The 17,764-nt window shown below is 34.6% G+C and overlaps 1 protein-coding gene and 1 long non-coding RNA gene across 2 annotated transcripts in view; one reads left to right on the forward strand and one right to left on the reverse strand.

The window, feature by feature from the left end:
* The window catches only part of WDR64 (WD repeat domain 64), a 152,668-nt gene that overhangs the window by 103,743 nt on the left and 31,161 nt on the right, over positions 1 to 17,764 (forward strand). Inside the window, exons 16-21 of the mRNA XM_059940747.1 lie at positions 3,781 to 3,911; positions 6,543 to 6,644; positions 7,614 to 7,683; positions 8,619 to 8,655; positions 9,261 to 9,400; positions 10,866 to 10,971. Of these exons, the coding sequence (XP_059796730.1) occupies positions 3,781 to 3,911; positions 6,543 to 6,644; positions 7,614 to 7,683; positions 8,619 to 8,655; positions 9,261 to 9,400; positions 10,866 to 10,971 (586 nt within the window). The remainder of the gene's footprint in view (positions 1 to 3,780; positions 3,912 to 6,542; positions 6,645 to 7,613; positions 7,684 to 8,618; positions 8,656 to 9,260; positions 9,401 to 10,865; positions 10,972 to 17,764) is intronic.
* LOC132375630 (uncharacterized) overlaps positions 7,448 to 17,764 on the reverse strand; it is an 83,124-nt gene continuing 72,807 nt past the window's right edge. Inside the window, exons 4-5 of the long non-coding RNA XR_009506091.1 lie at positions 9,348 to 9,421; positions 7,448 to 7,527 (exon numbers count right to left, since the gene is read on the reverse strand). This is a non-coding gene — a long non-coding RNA (uncharacterized LOC132375630). The remainder of the gene's footprint in view (positions 7,528 to 9,347; positions 9,422 to 17,764) is intronic.

A 17,764-nucleotide genomic window follows, 5' to 3' on the forward strand; every position in this document is an offset into this window, starting at 1 on the left:
TTTAATAGAAGTCATATAAGACCTTATTATATCTATTACAAGAGAAATAACTTGATATGATGAAACTCTGTAGTAAATTTAACTGAGATAAAAACTTTTTGGTTAACTCTTTAACAATAATTGTATTTTAGAAATGTCTACTTAAAGTGATCTCTCCAGATATTTGGTAACAAAGTTCTAGTGTTGTTCTAATTTAAGTGATGGAAGTTTATTAAATAGCTAGGTGATTCCCAAATAACATAAGATACTGAGACATCAATTACTAAACAGAGAAACTAAAGGTATTTAGGACAATAAATAAATATGTTTGGTGCCACCCTGAGATGTTCTCTATAAGAAAACAAATGATTTTTAAGAAATTATCACTGGTATTATGTTTACCAATCTACAGAATGCTAATGTAAAAGACAGTTCATAATTGCTTACTCCTTAGGTTTCACTAGAAATTAAGGTTTTTAAGAGTTGAGGATTCTAATTTAAACATGTAATTAAAGCTAATAGGAATAATAAGGAAACATTTCAGGATTCTGTAGGAAAGTACAATGTGTGTTTTCAGTAAAGAAGGTATGAGGAATGGAATTACATTTTATTGGGGGAAAGTATGTCTTAGAGCTAGTTGTTTTTGGATGGAAAGATAAGGGATGAGCCAATATGGATACAGAAAGTGATGAGAGATTATGGAAAGGAACTCCGAAGTTTTATGCATGGTCAGGATTAACTAATTTTAGACTGAAGTTAATTAAGTTAATGGATTTTGTTGTTAAGTAAGCTACTACAAGACTGGAATTTGAACAAAGTTTCTTAGAGTGCTCCTTTTTGATAACAGATTGTGTGAGTTTCTGTGCCCTTAAGTGATCTGTATTTGTTTTGTTTTGTTTTTTTAATATTTTTGTGGCTTTGGTTAAATGAATAAGTATTGTTTTGCAGTGACCTATGATCCTGTTGCATTTTAAAACCTTTTTTATATTTTTAACAAACTTCCTAAATATCAAACTCTAACTAAAGTTCTTTTAGCCTCCAGCTGACCCTGGGTTGCTTCAATGGGCTTTGAAGAACCCTGAGATATCTCCGAGAGAAATATTAAACTAATTAAGTTTATTTGGTATGTTAAATTACTTAAAGAACATTGCCAAGTGATTGGACATGAACCTTAGCTTATAATGTATGGATAAATGTCATTAATATACATATTCCAAAGTTTATATTAAATTCCTAAAATCTGATATGCTCTGATATGTTATCAGTCATAATTCTAGTGATTATCTTAAAATGTTATATGCCACAGAAATATCCAAGTTTCTTGCCAATAGCATTGTACTCAAATATTTAACCATGCTATTTTAAGTTTTGTCTTTTATAGACAATCATTATTTTACTCTGATGCTTTTACAAAAATGAGGATCTTCAAGAAGACTCATAAAAAGGACTTTTTAAAACAAATATAAGTCTCTGATAGCCTTTAGATAACACCACTGAACTGAGGAACAAATGACGAAACTCTAATGGAAAATCTGATGACTTCATCCAGATCAACAGGAATTAATTTCATGGGACCAAATGAACTGAAAAATATGGTTTATAACTTTATGACTTTTTGGAAAATATACTAGCTTTAATCTTTGTTTTCCAAAAAAATCTTTCTTCTTATGCTATGTCCTACAACAAGTTGATAAAGTATACTTTTGTAAACAAAGATGAAACATGTATCTTTTTCTCTCTGATTAATCCAGAATTTGGCTTCTCCAGCTGGCTCTCTTGTGAACTTGATGGTTTATTGCAACTGGATTACAATAATTGTTTTAATTTGTTCTTTGTTTCCAAATTGTTTATGCTTTGTGTCTCCCTGTTGCACAATTGACTTTATCAGTGTTACTAGCTGTATTACTTATATCCTGTCTATTTTATAAGGTTATTGTCTCTTACTGTATCCAATGTGTCACCAGGCCTCCAACAAAATTGATGATGTTAGCTAAACATCTTGAGGACATAGATCACATTAATGACTCTTATAAAATAATTGTAATTATTAGAGAAATGCAAATCAAAACTACAATGAGGTATCACCTCACACTGGTCAGAATGGCCATCATCAGAAAATCTACAAACAGCAAATGCTGGAGAGGGTATGGAGAAAAGGGAACCCTCTTGCACTGTTGGTGGGAATGTAAATTGATACAGCCCCTATGGAGAACAGTATGGAGGTTCTTTAAAAAGCTAAAAGTAGAATTACCATATGATCCATCAATCCAACTCCTGGGCATATACCCGGAGAAAACCATAATTCAAAAAGACACATGTACCCCAATGTTCATTGCAGCACTATTTACAATAGCCAGGTCATGGAAGCAACCTAAATGCCCAATGACAGATGAATGGATAAGGAAGATGTGGTACATATACACAATGAAATATTACTCAGCCATAAAAAGGAATGAAATTGGGTCATTTGTAGAGACGTGGATGGACCTAGTAATAATGTGATTCTAGGTATAAGAAGAAGCAAAAAGGGAAAACATTTCCTGAATCATAATAGACTAGTAAGACAGAGGATCCAGAGAATCTGTAATTATCAACAGGGCCTAATCCAGAAATTAGCACCTGGAGTGACATATCAACAAAAATTTTTGCCTGATCTGGGAAGAAACTCTGAGCACCATGGGACAAAAATTGGTCATGAAATGTCTCCCAAGTATCGCTCAAATTTCAGACCAAGAGGAGGAACTAAGAAATCAAATATTGCCTGCCATATCAGTAAAAAATATATCACAGTCATCAATAATTGCAGTCACCTCTGATGGTGAGCTGGTTAGTCCTGAGGGAACTCAGGAAGGGAACAAAGAATACCTGCCATCTAGCAGGCATCAGACTACAGCCACTCCTGAAGTTGAGCCCTGAGGAAACTCAGGATGTAAAAACACTGGATACTGGCCCCAGGTAGCTGAGGTGTATATCAAAGGAATGATCTCAGTGAGTCCAGACTCTTGCATCTTCCCACATATAGAAAAGCACTAAATTCTTTAAATTGAGATATCTAGCTTTCTTCTATTAACAGTAATCTTTTGTTGCTCTTTGTTGGAAAACTCCTATATATCCTAGCTCTCCCCTCACTTCCTTGGAGCAGTTTTCTCAGGGTTACTTGAGATGTTGCCTCCTGGGCTTGAAGTCCTCAGTATGTCTGTCGAATAAAACATAACTCTCCAAAAAAAATTGTACAGTAATCAACACTTTATCTGAATGCTTGAATTGTATTATAAGTTTCGCCAGGTCACCGACATTCTGTTTGACTATATATTCTAAGAACCTAACATAGTAGGTACCAAAAAAATACTTGAGGCAAGACAATTGAAAGGTATCAAATAGCACTGGCAATAGAAAGTCTTTAGTGATAATTAGAAAAAGTTTTCATAGAGTGGCATGGAGCAGAAGCCAGACGATGGGTGAAAGGAAGGTAAGTTAAAACAGCTAATATAGAATATTCTTTCAAGAAGTTTGAAGAGGAGAGAAAGATGGGAAGGTAATTTAATGGTTGGTAGTTATGGCTGAAGGAAGAAGACAGTAGAGAAGGAGACTATATTTTTGTTGTTTTAATAAATTCTACAAATTAAAATATTTTATGCCAAAAGAATTTAGCTTTTACTAACTTTCATGCTTTAGAATTTAAATATATATATTTTTTGTTTTAAGTTAATGACAGAATAATAAAGTGTGCACATTGTGTTTGTACTGTGCTTAGATACTGTTTTCATTATGGTCATTGAGTCTGTTTCCTTCCTTCTTCAGAATCCTGCCATCAGTATAGAAATGAACTGCATCGATCTATTACAAGTAGAAGGATATAATTTGATAGCTGCCGGAACCTTAAATGGTGTGATCATCTTATGGAATTTTGTAACATCTACTCTCAAAGAAGTGTGAGTTGCATTGTTTCCTTAAATAATATAATCATTTACATAAAAAGTTGCACTGCAGAAAAGCCAGAGTAACATTCAATACTTAAAAATATAAATACTTAAAAAAATAAAGCAATAAATAAAAGGGATGATAACTCTCTCAAGGAGGCTTTCCTGGAGGTTATCTTCACGAGGAGACTATGTTCTAAGTGTCTAAATCCCAGAATGATATGAATAAAGTGAATATTAAGTATATGTATTCCCAAGTGCTTTTACATTAACTCTTCTTGAGTATGTACTAGAATATGTACATGCTTTCCATGTATAATCTTGTCCAAATTCATAACCTTAACAAATACTTAAAATACATAATAATTTTAAATAATAATCTCATAGCTTCAAGCACACATAGCCAATTGCCTACTTGCAATTACACCATCTGGATAGCCAACAAGACCCTTAAAGTCCCACATGCCCAAATCTTCTTCCCAACCTACCCTCCCCCAAAACATCTTTTCCTGTATTCCCACTGACACCACTGTCTACTCCGTCACCAAAGTCAAATGGTGAGAAGTATTCAAGAGGGGTTTTCCTTCTTATTCACCACCCCAACACATTACTACAGGTCAGTATTAACAAGGGCATGACATATGTAATTCTACATCTCAACCAATTAGATTTGCTCTGTTCCACAAACTTTACTCTCCCCTTGTAATCCATTTCTAAATGTCCTTACCATTGGTTATGAAGGAAATAATGTAACGTTGTATTATTTGTTACGGATGGATTATAAATAATAAGCTTTCCCCAGTTGTGTAATTGGGCTCTAAACAAGGGCCATGTATGAACACTTTATGTCAAGAGAGTTTGTAAAATTGTACTTTGAGGTACAAGATAGCTAAGAACTTTAACAATGAATTAAAAATAAAATCAATTCTATCTAAGCATTTGGGGGAAGGAAAGAGGTATAAAAGGAGGAGAGAAGACAGTCAGAGAGGACAAGGGAAAAGAAGAAAAAAAAGCAAAAGAAATCTCTGCCTGTCTAGCTATAGTACCTTGCGTACATCTACCTGGACTCCATGACCCTTTCCAGTCTATGTCAGAGTTTTCACTTTCAACCAAGTTTTGGGAGGAAATAGTCCTTTCTTTTTTGATTCTGAGTATATTTTCCTTTGAACCTTTAGCTGAAGTATCTGTTTCAGCAGACCCCTCCTCTGTACCTCAGCTCAGGTTCTACTAGGCCCTGCCGCTAGAATTCCTGTCATCCTTCAGTTCCTTCCCTTCAATCCTTGCCCTTAGGCTTTTCTCACAGACTGTATACTTGTCATTTTATTCCTATCTCAATATACACTGCACAATTCCTCACCTTATTAATTCAGTTCTCACATTGTGTCAGCTTGTGTATGACTCACTACTTAGGGAAAACATATAGACTAAAAAGGCGAAGACCATAGTCCTACTGCCACAGCTTAAAAGAGACGGCAGCTCCCCTGAGAATATTCCCAACTCAAAGGTGAAGATCTTCCTTGTTGAAGTGCTAAGCATTTTACCAAGGGATGCATGCAAATCCAATACCCAATCAAAGAAAAATAACTGACATTAATGGGTCATACACAGTGTCCTCTTCCTATAACAAGATGATTATATAAAAACAATTGATTTAGAATCACTGGAGTATTTCACATAGCATATAATTTAACACAGAACTGTCCAAGGTAATTTAGGCCTAGTTTAAAGACTCTAAAGTTGAACATGGTTTCCATATTCCTGGTGGGGGCCATCTCTACCTCTACCTCAAACTTTGCTTTAAGATCCCGTCACCAGTCAGGAAAAATAAGCTTTCTCTTTCTGTTCAAAGCCCCATGCTTTTTTTGGGTGCAAACTAGAAATTGTTGTTGCTAATGAATAGTCCACTTCACCATTCAGTTCACCTGCAGAGCAGAAATATGTAAAAAGTTGGAGCTCAACAAGTCATCAAACTCACAGGCTCCTCTTTTGAGCTTGGTTCACTCCCCAGGAGGTCCTTCATCACTTGTCTGTCCAAATTAGCAGAGGCAATTTCCACTAAAGGAAAAAGAACAGTTTGCTACAAGGTCTATTTGCTATAAGGAATGTCAAGTGTGGCTTAAAAGCCTACCATGAAGTGCCAGGACAGGCAGTGGAAGACCATCGCTCTGCTCCCAGGAAACTACCTAGGAAGGTGTTCTTGGGAATTTGGGCTAATGGGAGACTCAAGCAGCAAGAATAGTGTGATCACCAAATTACCTGCTTTTCTTTTCCACTTAATTGTAAGCTACTTGAGGGTAGTAACTACATTTTATTCAAATTTCTCACTCCACTTATTCAAAGAGTAGAAATCTATTCTTTAAACCGTATGAAACTACCAGGAGGTTATATAAGCTCACTCTGTGAACTATAGGTTGAAAAAATAGACAAACTAATTGACTTAAAAGACTTCTAAGCACTAAAAGATCATGTTGTTATACAGAACCTTATTAAGGAAGGTATGTTCAAATGCTATACCTCTGGGTTTTCTCTCCATATTCAATGAACATTTCAGGAGTTGATTAGCTCTGCATTGGATATATGATATAGTAATGTAAATTACCACATTTGTAAATTTTTATCATGTAAATGTATGCTTATTCCTAGGTACAGACCTGAAGATTGCTTCACTGTGGACCCTGACTTGGATCCTAAACGCTTTAGAATTAATGACATACTGTTTCTCTTTCGTAATCCTGAATGTGCAAGGTAACTCAGTACTTATTGATCAAGAAATACTGTCTGGGACTTACGTGGATGATATAAAAAGAGTTCTCCTCATCCCAGCATTTAGGAAGTTACAGTTGATGGAAGACATAGTTGGGCTGACTAGTTGGCTTCAGCTTTCTTCCTTGTTATTGTTTTTGTAGGTGGATGGTCCCCAGGAAGATTTAATTTGCTGTGTGGGGATCTAATTTCCCTTACCATTTCAGTCCACAGCTCCCTTTACAACAGTAGCAGAGAGGGAAAATGCTCATTGACAATATTTGTAGCCAAAAGACAACTCTATGAGCACTGATGTAAAGCAGAGAAAAGGATTTATAGGGCAAATATGAAAGATCATATGGCAGAAGTTTTCATATGACATCTACTATAGCTGAGCAATCTTCATTTCTGAGAGCAGGGAATTTTTTTTTTTAATTTTAAGAAAAGGTGATTTTCCTGTTTGCATTTGCTTGAGAGCTCTGATTTCAGTAAACAATAGGCAATGGTAAACACATCTCCGGAGAGAAATCAAAGGCTTCTGTACTATCATCATCCAGAAGTGAGCCAGAATGTAACACCTTCCCTACTCCTTGACTTGAAATGTTCTTATTCTGAGAATATTTTTAGGACCTCATCTGTATATATCTGCACCAGAACCCTAAGCCAGTTTGCAGTCCATTCTAGAAGAATTGGAAACTGTAGAGCAGAAGTTACCAGGTTTTCCAGGCCTCCCCACTGCCACCCCACTCCCCACCATTTCAGTGTCAGAGCCTCTGGGACAAAATCTAGCCTTAATAGTGGGACAGAGCAGATTTTTATTTCCCACACCCAGGCAGTATCCACAGTATCCACACCAGAATCCACAGATGATGGCAAGAGTAATCACCTGAAATTAAAACAGAGGAGAGCGCCCTTTGAGTATGATAGATTATCTTAACTTTTCCTCTTTGGGCTTCCTCCCTCTCCTTGTAGGAGATCAAGTCAGGATTCCATATGTTCTTCATCCCAATGTGATTCTATCAAGGGTCCACAGAGTAGTAAGGTAAGCAAGAAATAAGGAGAGTATGTCTTCCTGTTATACCCAATGTTGGTTCAAAAATAGTGATTTGTTGCATATAAGTCCCTCCGCTGCATGTATGTAAAATCTTTTTTGTTTTCCCTGAAAAGCAATGTCTAAACTGTCTTCATCTTTTTTTCCTACTTTTTCAAGGCTTTTATATCTACAAATAATCATGAAAAAAATAAATTACATAGGCTACTTTTAAGTTCATAAAATAATAATTTTAGACTATCTCTTTTGCTAAAAAGTATTACACAATTACACACATTTTACAGAGGGAAGAGACGGCATGTAATTACATAATGTAATGTAATGCCATGGTTTTCAAACTGTGTTCTCAGTTCCAATTTTATATATTTTTACACATTTCATTTCTAGTTAGGATTTTGTCTGAAGGAAAGTTTTCACTGCATAAATTATTTTAAAAGCACTAGCGCAGTGGAAAAAAATAAGTTTGTAAAGATATGTGTCAGACAGACTTGCACTTAATTCCAAGTGCTCCATTTATTATCTGATTAGCTTTAGAGATGTCACTTAATCTCTGAGTTTCTGTTTCTTCATCAATAACAAGGGAATAATAAAACCTAACTGGCATGGTTGTGGATGGAATTAGAGATCATATACACCAAGAACACAGCATGAACTAGGTATTTAATTACTCTCGTTATTATGCTACACTGGAGCCACTAAGAAAAGGTTGTGTTACAAATACCCTATTTATGAGCATGAAGATCTCTTAATACATCTTTTCAAAGAATTAATTAAAAAATAACTTTAAAGCTAATGCTTAAAAAAAAAAACTTTAAACCTAATGCTTAGAGATATAAATTTAACTATGAAAAAAATCTATTCATCTGGTATATCTCATTTCCTTCCAATGTCATAGAAATATTATCTCTTTTTCTCCCCGAATTCAGGGAAGCAAACAGAGCATACATGACAGTGAGGTTAAAGGTCGGTATGAAATCCCTTCTCTTCCTTATAATAAAACAATTCCTTTGCAATAGAGAGTTCAGGTGATAGGATACTTCTAATTAACATATATTCTTTTTGTGACTAAATGTTAAGGTGCTATAGGATTCAGTAGTCTAAGAAGCAGAATTTCCATTTGGATGATACCTTTTAGTTACTAGTTAGTTAGTTAGTTACTACTAACTCTAGATTTTAAAAATCCAAAATATTACTGAGCTTCTTAGTCTCCAGCCCATTTCCCTAAAACTTATACTAGATTCATAAGCCATTTTGTAATGTGTAAGACTTATACTGGATGTATATCTAGTTTTAGCTGCTATGTACAGTGCAAAGGCTTTTTCAATAGAATCCAAAATAAGCCCTTTTAGTTTTTTCCAGTGATACAGGATTCCATTTGTTAATGGTTTTTTGTTCTCTGCCTGATTGAAGTTCTCTGGGATTAAAAAAATTCTAGACAAAAGAATGTGGTGGTTTTGTTGTTTTGTTTTGTTTTGTTGCTATTTTCTTACCTGCCTCCTCTTTTACATTCTATAAAATTTGAAATTCCAAGTAAAACAAACACTGGTAAGTCACTAATTTTCCAACAGGTGAGCAAAAAGATGTCACAGTAGGTGAGCAACAGCCAGTGGACAAAAAACATCTGGAAAGCACCAATTTAACAGATACTCAACCACCTATCCTTGTCACTGCACATGAGGATGGACATCTCCGCTTGTGGACCTTGGAGGTGATGGGGCCTGTTATTTTCCTGGAACAGCAAAGAATAGGAAAGATAAAAAGGATTATTGAATAAACCTTAGCCTTCTAAGGTTCTGTATAGCATCTAATTCTATTATTGTTCAATCTTTTAGCCAAAATCCTAGTTTTTCAGCCTGCTCACTGAAAATACTGCTCAAAATTTATAATAGGTCCGTTTTGTAACTCAGAAGATCAAATCATCAACACTGCTAAGACAACTACTGTATTTCAAATCTTTCTTTACATTGAGCTATGAATACAACCCACCATATATTTCACTGGATAGTTAAATAATATTAGATAATATTAATGATGAATATATCGTTAAAGAATGTAAGAACACTGAAATGTTGAATATACATAAACTTTTAGTTATCCAAACTATTGGAAGAAGTTATTACATTAGTATTAAGAGTCCTTAAACATTTTACAGTGAAAAAATAACTTTCATGTACTAAAAGATTTTAAATGATTTGGGGGTGGAAAGTGGGGCAGGGTTTGAATTGGGAGTCCAGAAATGACAGAAGGAAGGATCTTGAGTAGACTGATGATGATGACAATGAAATTCTTAGAGAGGCAAGGGAGGTAGCACCACTTGTAAGGCTCCTTTCTAGAAGGAAACCCAGAAAACAGCAAGTTTTGTATGGCAGATAGTGAGATCCAGCAACACAGAACAGCATAGCTGTCTGTTGGATTAAAACCTCCCAGTTGATCAGTTGACTCAAACTTATCAGTGAGAAACTCTTGGCTTGAAAATGCTACAAAATATTGTAACAATAATTTTCCCTGAGATGATCCTGGTATTTGAGCAGTGCTTTTTTTCTTCCCCTATAGATAAATAATAGAAGTGTGAGAGCAATAGAAGGACAAAAGATTATATCCAACTAAATCACAGGAAACAAGTGGCAGATTCAAATTTTTTCTTCCTAAGCTTCGATGTTTAATCTCCAAGTAGAGAAATGTATATGAAAGTCCTTCCCAGTGATAACTTATACTAAATGCCTAAAAACACTGCCAAATTTCAATCCTTATCTTGCGCCAATATTCAAAATTAGATATTTCTGAAAAGGCGAATACAATATTCTCGCTTAAAATAAGTGAGATACACTTAAATCTGAAAAGAATGTTTATTTGAAAGGAGACTATGTCACTGGAAAAGGGTTGAGGAACTGCATGAAAAGGGTCATGGGAAGTGAGCAAAAACAACCCTCCGGTATAGAGGTGATCTGCAATAATCAGTCTAAATGCTTATAATTGTGATAATAGTTGTCTCCATTTTTATGAATATTTAATTTCAAAGAAATAAGTCCCTATAGATAATTTCAAATTATTTTTATTACAAAGAAGAGAATCATGTTACAATTAGTAGACATAGTTCTTTGGATAAATTATTTATCAAGAAACTCAACTCCAATATTGATGTTTTATAGAATTTATTATCATACTTTATACAGGGAAGACTACTGAAAGATATTCTACCTTTCACAAAACATGCTGCCATTTCTCTGACATCGCTGTATACTGACTCATGTACCAGGATATTACTGACTGGAAATGTGGGTAAGTCACTACTCTTATGTAGTTGGTCACAGGTATCTTAACAAACTACATGGTATAAAAATGGATATAGGAAAATATGTGACATTTATTGAGACAAAAGGAAGGATGCCCAAGCTGCCAAATGAACAGAAGAATGAATGAATGTCAGGAAAACCTATTTCATTCCTAGTTCTTTTTTTTTTTTTTTTTTTTTTTTTTTAAATATATTTATTTATTTTATTTTATTTTTGACTGTGTTGGGTCTTCGGTTCGTGCGAGGGCTTTCTCTAGTTGCGGCAAGCGGGGGCCACCCCCCATCGCGGTGCGGGGACCACTCTTCATCGCGGTGCGCGGGCCTTTCACTATCGCGGCCCCTCCCGCTGCGGGGCACAGGCTCCAAACGCGCAGGCTCAGTAGTTGTGGCTCACGGGCCCAGCTTCCGTGGCATGTGGGATCTTCCCAGACCAGGGCTCGAACCCGTGTCCCCTGCATTAGCAGGCAGATTCTCAACCACTGCGCCACCAGGGAAGCCCTCATTCCTAGTTCTTTATTTAAAGTAAGACATCTATTTCTTCTGTCTTTAAATTGGGTATAGGACTACCCATCCCCTTACTTTACATGTTGGGAAGAATGTAAAGTTTTCATTTTTAATCTTAAAAGGGTTATGTTGCATTAATCTTTATTCTAAAGGGAGCAGTGTCATGAATTAGAGAAGAAAGGGATTATTTTTTCTTAATAGGGGACTTTTTATATTTATTGTTATAACTACTACAGTTGGTCTTAATTCTTTCATGTAACACTATTCTTTTTTTTAATGCTTCCTTTCTATTTCCTTTCTTCTGTCTTTTGAATTAAGCCTAAGTTTTCTTTTCTTCTCTCTAATACTTTGAAAGATTATGTATAAGCATAATCTTATGCACATGCATATGTAAATACAATTTTTAATTTTACTAGTGTTTACTTGTAAGTTTTAAAAAAACAGTTTATTAGAAGTTAGACTGAAACCTCATCTTTCCAGGTAAACAGAAAGCTTAGCCTACATTACCTGTCTCTTTTTCCCACAGCCACCCCTTCACTTATTATTTGCTAATGTAATCTCGAGATTTGAATCCAGATACTGCTATTACATTAATATTTAAATTTTACATCTCTTCTTTTAAAAATGTTTTTTCATTTCAAAAGTTACCTAAAAAAGCCAGACTCATCAAGAAAAAAAAGAGAAAGGGCCCAAATCAGTAAAATCAGAAATGAAAAAGGAGAAGTTAAAATGGACACCACAGAAATACAAAGGAACATAAGAGACTACTATGAACAACTAAACGCCAATAAAATGGACAACCTAGAAGAAATGGACAAATTCTTAGCAATGTACAATCTCCTAAGATTGAACCAGGAAGAAATAGAAAATATGAACAGACAAATTACCAATACTGAAATTGAATCAGCTATTTTAAAACTCCCAACAAACAAAAGTTCAGGACCAGATGGCTTCACAGGTGAATTCTACCAAACATTTAGAGAATAGTTAACACATATCCTTCTCAAACTATTCCAAAAAACTGCAGAGGAAGGAATGCTTCTGAACTAATTCTATTGTACAAGGCCAGAATCACCCTGATACCAAAACCAGACAAAGATATGACAAAAAACAAAAATTACAGGCCAATATTGCTAATGAACACAGAGGCAAAAGTCCTCAACAAAATACTAGCAAACTGAATCCAGCAACACCTTAAAAGGATCATACACCATGATCAAGTGGGATTTATCCCACGGATGCAAGGATTCTTCAATATACGCAAATCAATCAATGTGATACACCATATTAACAAATTGAAGAATAAAAACCACATGATCATCTCAATAGATGCAGAAAAAGCTTTTGACAAAATTCAACACCAATTTATGATAAAAACTCTCCAGAAAGTGGGCATAGAGGGAACCTACCTCAACATAATAAAAGCCATATGTGACAAACCCGTAGCTAACATCATATTCAATGGTGAAGAGCTGAAAGCATTTCCTCTAAGATCAGGAACAAGACAAGGATGCCCACTCTCTCCACTTTTATTCAACATAGTTTTGGAAGTCCTAGCCATGGAAATCAGAGAAGAAAAAGAAAAGGAATCCACATTGGAAAAGGAGAAGTAAAACTGTCACTGTTTGAGGATGACATGATACTATACATAGAAAATCCTAAAGAAGCTACCAGAAAACTACTAGACCTCATCAATGAATTCAGTAAAGTTGCAGGATACAAAATGAATACACAGAAATCTGTTTCATTTCTATACACTAACAACAAACTATCAGAAAAAGAAATTTAGGAAAAAAACTCATTTATCATTGCATCTACCTAAGGAGGTAAAAGACCTATACTTAAAAAACTACAAGCCTCTGACGAAGGAAATTGAAGATGACACAAACAGACAGAAAGATATACTGTGTTCATGAATTGGAAAATTAGCATTGTTAAAATGACCATACTACCCAGGGTAATCTACAGATTCAGTGCAATCCCTATCAAAATACCAATGGCATTTTTTCACAAAACTAGGGAAAATAATTTTAAAAATTTGTATGGGAACACAAAGACCTTGAATAGCCAAAACAACCTTGAGAAAGAAGAACAGAGCTGGAGAAATCATGCTCTCTGACTTCGGACTATACTACAAAGCTACAGTAATCAAAACAGTATGACTGTCAGGGGGAAAAAAGAACAGATACATAGATCAATGGACCAGAATACAGAGCCCAGAAATAAACCCACACACTTATGGTCAATTAATTTATGACAAAGGAGGCAAGAGTATACAATGGAGAAGAGACAGTCTCATCAATAAGTTGTGCTGGGAGAACTGGGCAGCTACATGTAAAAGAATGAAGTTAGAACACTTTCTCATACCATATACAAAAATAAACTCTAAATGGATTAAATATCTAAACGTAAGACAGGAAACCATAAAACTCCTTGAGGAAAACATAGGCAGAACACTCTTTGACAAAAATTGTAGCAATATATATATATTTTGTATCTGTCTGCCAAAGCAAAGGAAATAAAAGCAAAAATAAACAAATGGGACCTAATTAAACTTAAAAGTTTTGCGCAGAGAAGGAAACCATTGACAAAATGAAAAAACAACCTAAATGAATGGGAGAAAATATTTGCAATTGATATTAACCGTATAAGGGATTAATATCCAAAGTATATAAACAGCTCATATGAATCAACATCAAAAAAAACCCCCAAAAACTGGGACTTCCCTGGTGGGATCGTGCAGTGGTTAAGACTCTGGACTCCCAATGCAGGGGGCCTGGGTTTGATCCCTGGCCTGGGAACTAGATCCCACATGCATGCTGCAACAAAGAGTTCACATGCCACAACTAAGGAGCCAGTGAGCCACAACTAAGGAGCTGGAGAGCTGCAACTAAGGAGCCCATGAGCCGCAACTAAAGAGCCCACCTACCACAACTAAGACCCGATGCAACCAAATTTAAAAAATCAATCAATCAATCAATCAATCCAATTTTGAAAAATGGGCTGAAGACCTGAATTGACAGTTTTTCCAAAGAGGACATGCAGATGGCCAACAGGCACATGAAAAGATGCTCAACATCACTAATCGTCAGCAAAATGCAAATCAAAACCACAATGAAAAAAAAAAAAACACAATGAGATACCACCTCACACCTGTCAGAATGGCTAACATCAAAAAGTTTACAAATAACAAATGTTGGTGAGGATGTGGAGAAAAGGGAAGCCTTCTACACTGTTGGTGGGAATGTAAATTGGTTCAACCACTGTGGAAAACAGTATGAGGGTTTCTCAAAAAACTATATATAGACCATATGACCCAGCAATTCCACTCTTGGGTATATATCTGAAAAAAACAAAACTCTAATTCAAAAAGAATACACCTAATGTTCATAGTAGCATTATTTACAATTGCCAAGATATGCAAGCAACCTAAGTGTCCATTAACAGATGAATGGACAGAGAAGATGTGAGATATATATATATATATATATATATATATATATATATATATACATACATATATAGTGGAATACTACTCAGCCATAAAAGAGAATGAAATTTTGCCATTTGCAAAAACATGGATGGACTTGGAGGGTATTATGCTAAGTGAAATAAGTCACACAGAGAAAGACAAATACTGTATGATATCACTTATATGTGGAATCTTAAAAAAAACTAATGCATATAATAGAAGAAAATAGACTCACAGATATAGAGAACAAGCTAGTGGTTACCAGTGGGGAGAGGGAAGCAGGGGGTAAGATAGGAGTAGGGGATTAAAAAGTACAAGCTATTATGTATAAAATAAATAAGCTACAAGAATATATTTTACAATACAGGGAATATAGCCAATATTTTATAATAACTTTAAATGGAGTATAACATTTAAAAATTGTGGATCATTATGTTGTACACTTGTGACATATAATATTATACATTAGTTATATCTCACTTTTTTAAAGTTTTAAAAATGTAGGCCTGTACAGATTGTCTAGCTTCTTGTGTGAGTTTTGGCAGATTGTGCTCTCATGGAATTGGTCCATTTCATCTAGGTTATTAAGTTTGTGGGCATAGAGTTCATAGTATTCCTTTATTATTCTTTTAGTGCCCATGAGGCCTGTAGTGATGTCCCCTCTTAATTAATGATATTAGTAATTTATGTTTTTTCTCTTTTTTCTTAGTTAGCTGTGCTTTATCATTTTATTGATCTTTTCAAACAAGCAACTTTTGGTTTTGTTGATTTTTTCTGTTGATTTTCTACTTTTAGTTTAATAGACTTCTGTTCTAATTTTTATTATTTCTCTTCCTCTGCTTACTTTGGATTTAATTTACTCTTCTTTTTCTAGTTTCCTAAGGTGGAAGCTTAGATTATTGATTTTAGATATTTCTTCTTTTCTAATATATACATCTAATGATATAAATTTCTCTTATAAGCACTGCTTTCACTGCTTTCCACAAATTTTGATAAGTTGTATTTTCATTTTCATTTAGTTAAAAATATTTTTAAATTTCTATAGAGATTTCTTTGTTGACCTATTATTTAGAAGTGTGTTGTTTGATCTCCAAGTATTTTGAGATTTTCCAGCTTAATTTTTGTTGTTGATTTCTAATTTATTTCCATTGTGCCATTTCTTACATTGAGAGCATACATTTTATGATTTCCATCCTTTTAAATTTGTTAAGGTGTGATTTATGGCTCAGAAAGTGGTCTGTCTCAGTAAATGTTCCATGAGAGTTTGAGAAATATGTTTATTCTGCTGCTGTTTGATGAACTTCTCTATGGATGTCAATTATATACATGTTGATTGATGGTGCTGTTTAGTTCAACTATGTCCTTACTGATTTTCTGTCCATTTCTGATAGTTGGGTGTTGAAGTCTCTAACTATAAACATGGATTCATCTATTCCTCCTTGTGATTCTGTATTTTGATGCTCTATTATGCACATACATGTTAAGGATTGTTATGTCTTTTTGAAGTATCAACCCCTTTATCATTATGTAATGCCCCTCTTTGTCCCTGATAATTTTTCTTGCTCTGAAGACTTCTTTTTTGAAAGTAATAATAGGTGCTCCTACTTTTTTTGGATTAGTGTTAACATGGTAAATCTTTCTCTTTACTTTTCATCTGTATGTGTCTTTATATTTAAAGTGGATTTTTTGTGGATAACATATAGTTGGGTGTTGCCTTTTATTCCATTCTGACAATCTCTGTCTTTTAATTGGTTTATTCAGCTGTTGACCTGTAAAGTGATCACTGATATAGTTGAATTATTATCTACCATATTTCTTACTGTTTTCTCTTTGTTGCCCTTGTTTTTGTTCCTTCTTTTGTCTTCTACTATTTTTCTGCCTTTTGTGGTTTTAAGTGAGCATTTTATATGATTCCATTTTCCCTCCATTCTTAGCATATCAATTATACTCCTTTTTAAATTTTATTTGTTTGTTTGTTTATTTATTTGTTTGTTTTTGAGTGCAGGGCATGAGTCTGTTGCTGCTGCTGGCACTGTGTGGTCAGAGACTTGGCCTGGCCTGCCAACCTGGGCATCTTTTCCCTGAGAAGCACCCTGCACCTCGCGATCAAGTAGCAACCATGGAACATTTTCTTAACTTTTAAAAGTGGTCTCCCCAGAATTAACAATATATATTTACATCAAATCCATGTCCACTTTCAAATAATAACACTATACCACTTCACAGGTAGTGCAAGTACTTTATAAGACAAAAGTATTCCTAATTCTTCTCTCCTATCACTTAACATCCTTGCTCTCATTCATTTCAAGTATTCATAAGCTATAATCATCAAATACAGTTGCTGTTATTATTTTGAATAAACTGTTATCTATTAGTTTTTATCTTCATTCATTCTTTCTCTTATGCATGTCTTTCTTATGTAAATTTGAGTTTCTGACCTATATCTTTTTTCTTCTCTCTTAAGAACTTTAAAAAACATTTCTTGCAAGGCAGGTTTACTGGCAATAAAACTCTGTTTTTGTTTGTCTGAGAAAATCTTTATTTCTCCTTCACTTTTAAAGAATAATTTCTCAGGATACAGAATTCTAGGTTGGTGGGGGTTTTGCTCAACACTTTAAATATTTCACTCTATTCTCTTCTTGCTTGTGTAGTTTCTGAGAAGTCATATGTAATTCTTACCTTTGCTCCTCTAAAAAAGGTGTTTCTTTCCCCCTCTGGCTTCTTTGAAGATTATTTCTTTTTTAAAAAAAATTTATTTATTTATTTTTGGCTGTGTTGGGTCTTCATTGCTGCTCACAGGCTTT

This window comes from Balaenoptera ricei, chromosome 1 (genome assembly GCF_028023285.1).
Source record: "Balaenoptera ricei isolate mBalRic1 chromosome 1, mBalRic1.hap2, whole genome shotgun sequence".
Taxonomy (NCBI): domain Eukaryota; kingdom Metazoa; phylum Chordata; class Mammalia; order Artiodactyla; family Balaenopteridae; genus Balaenoptera; species Balaenoptera ricei.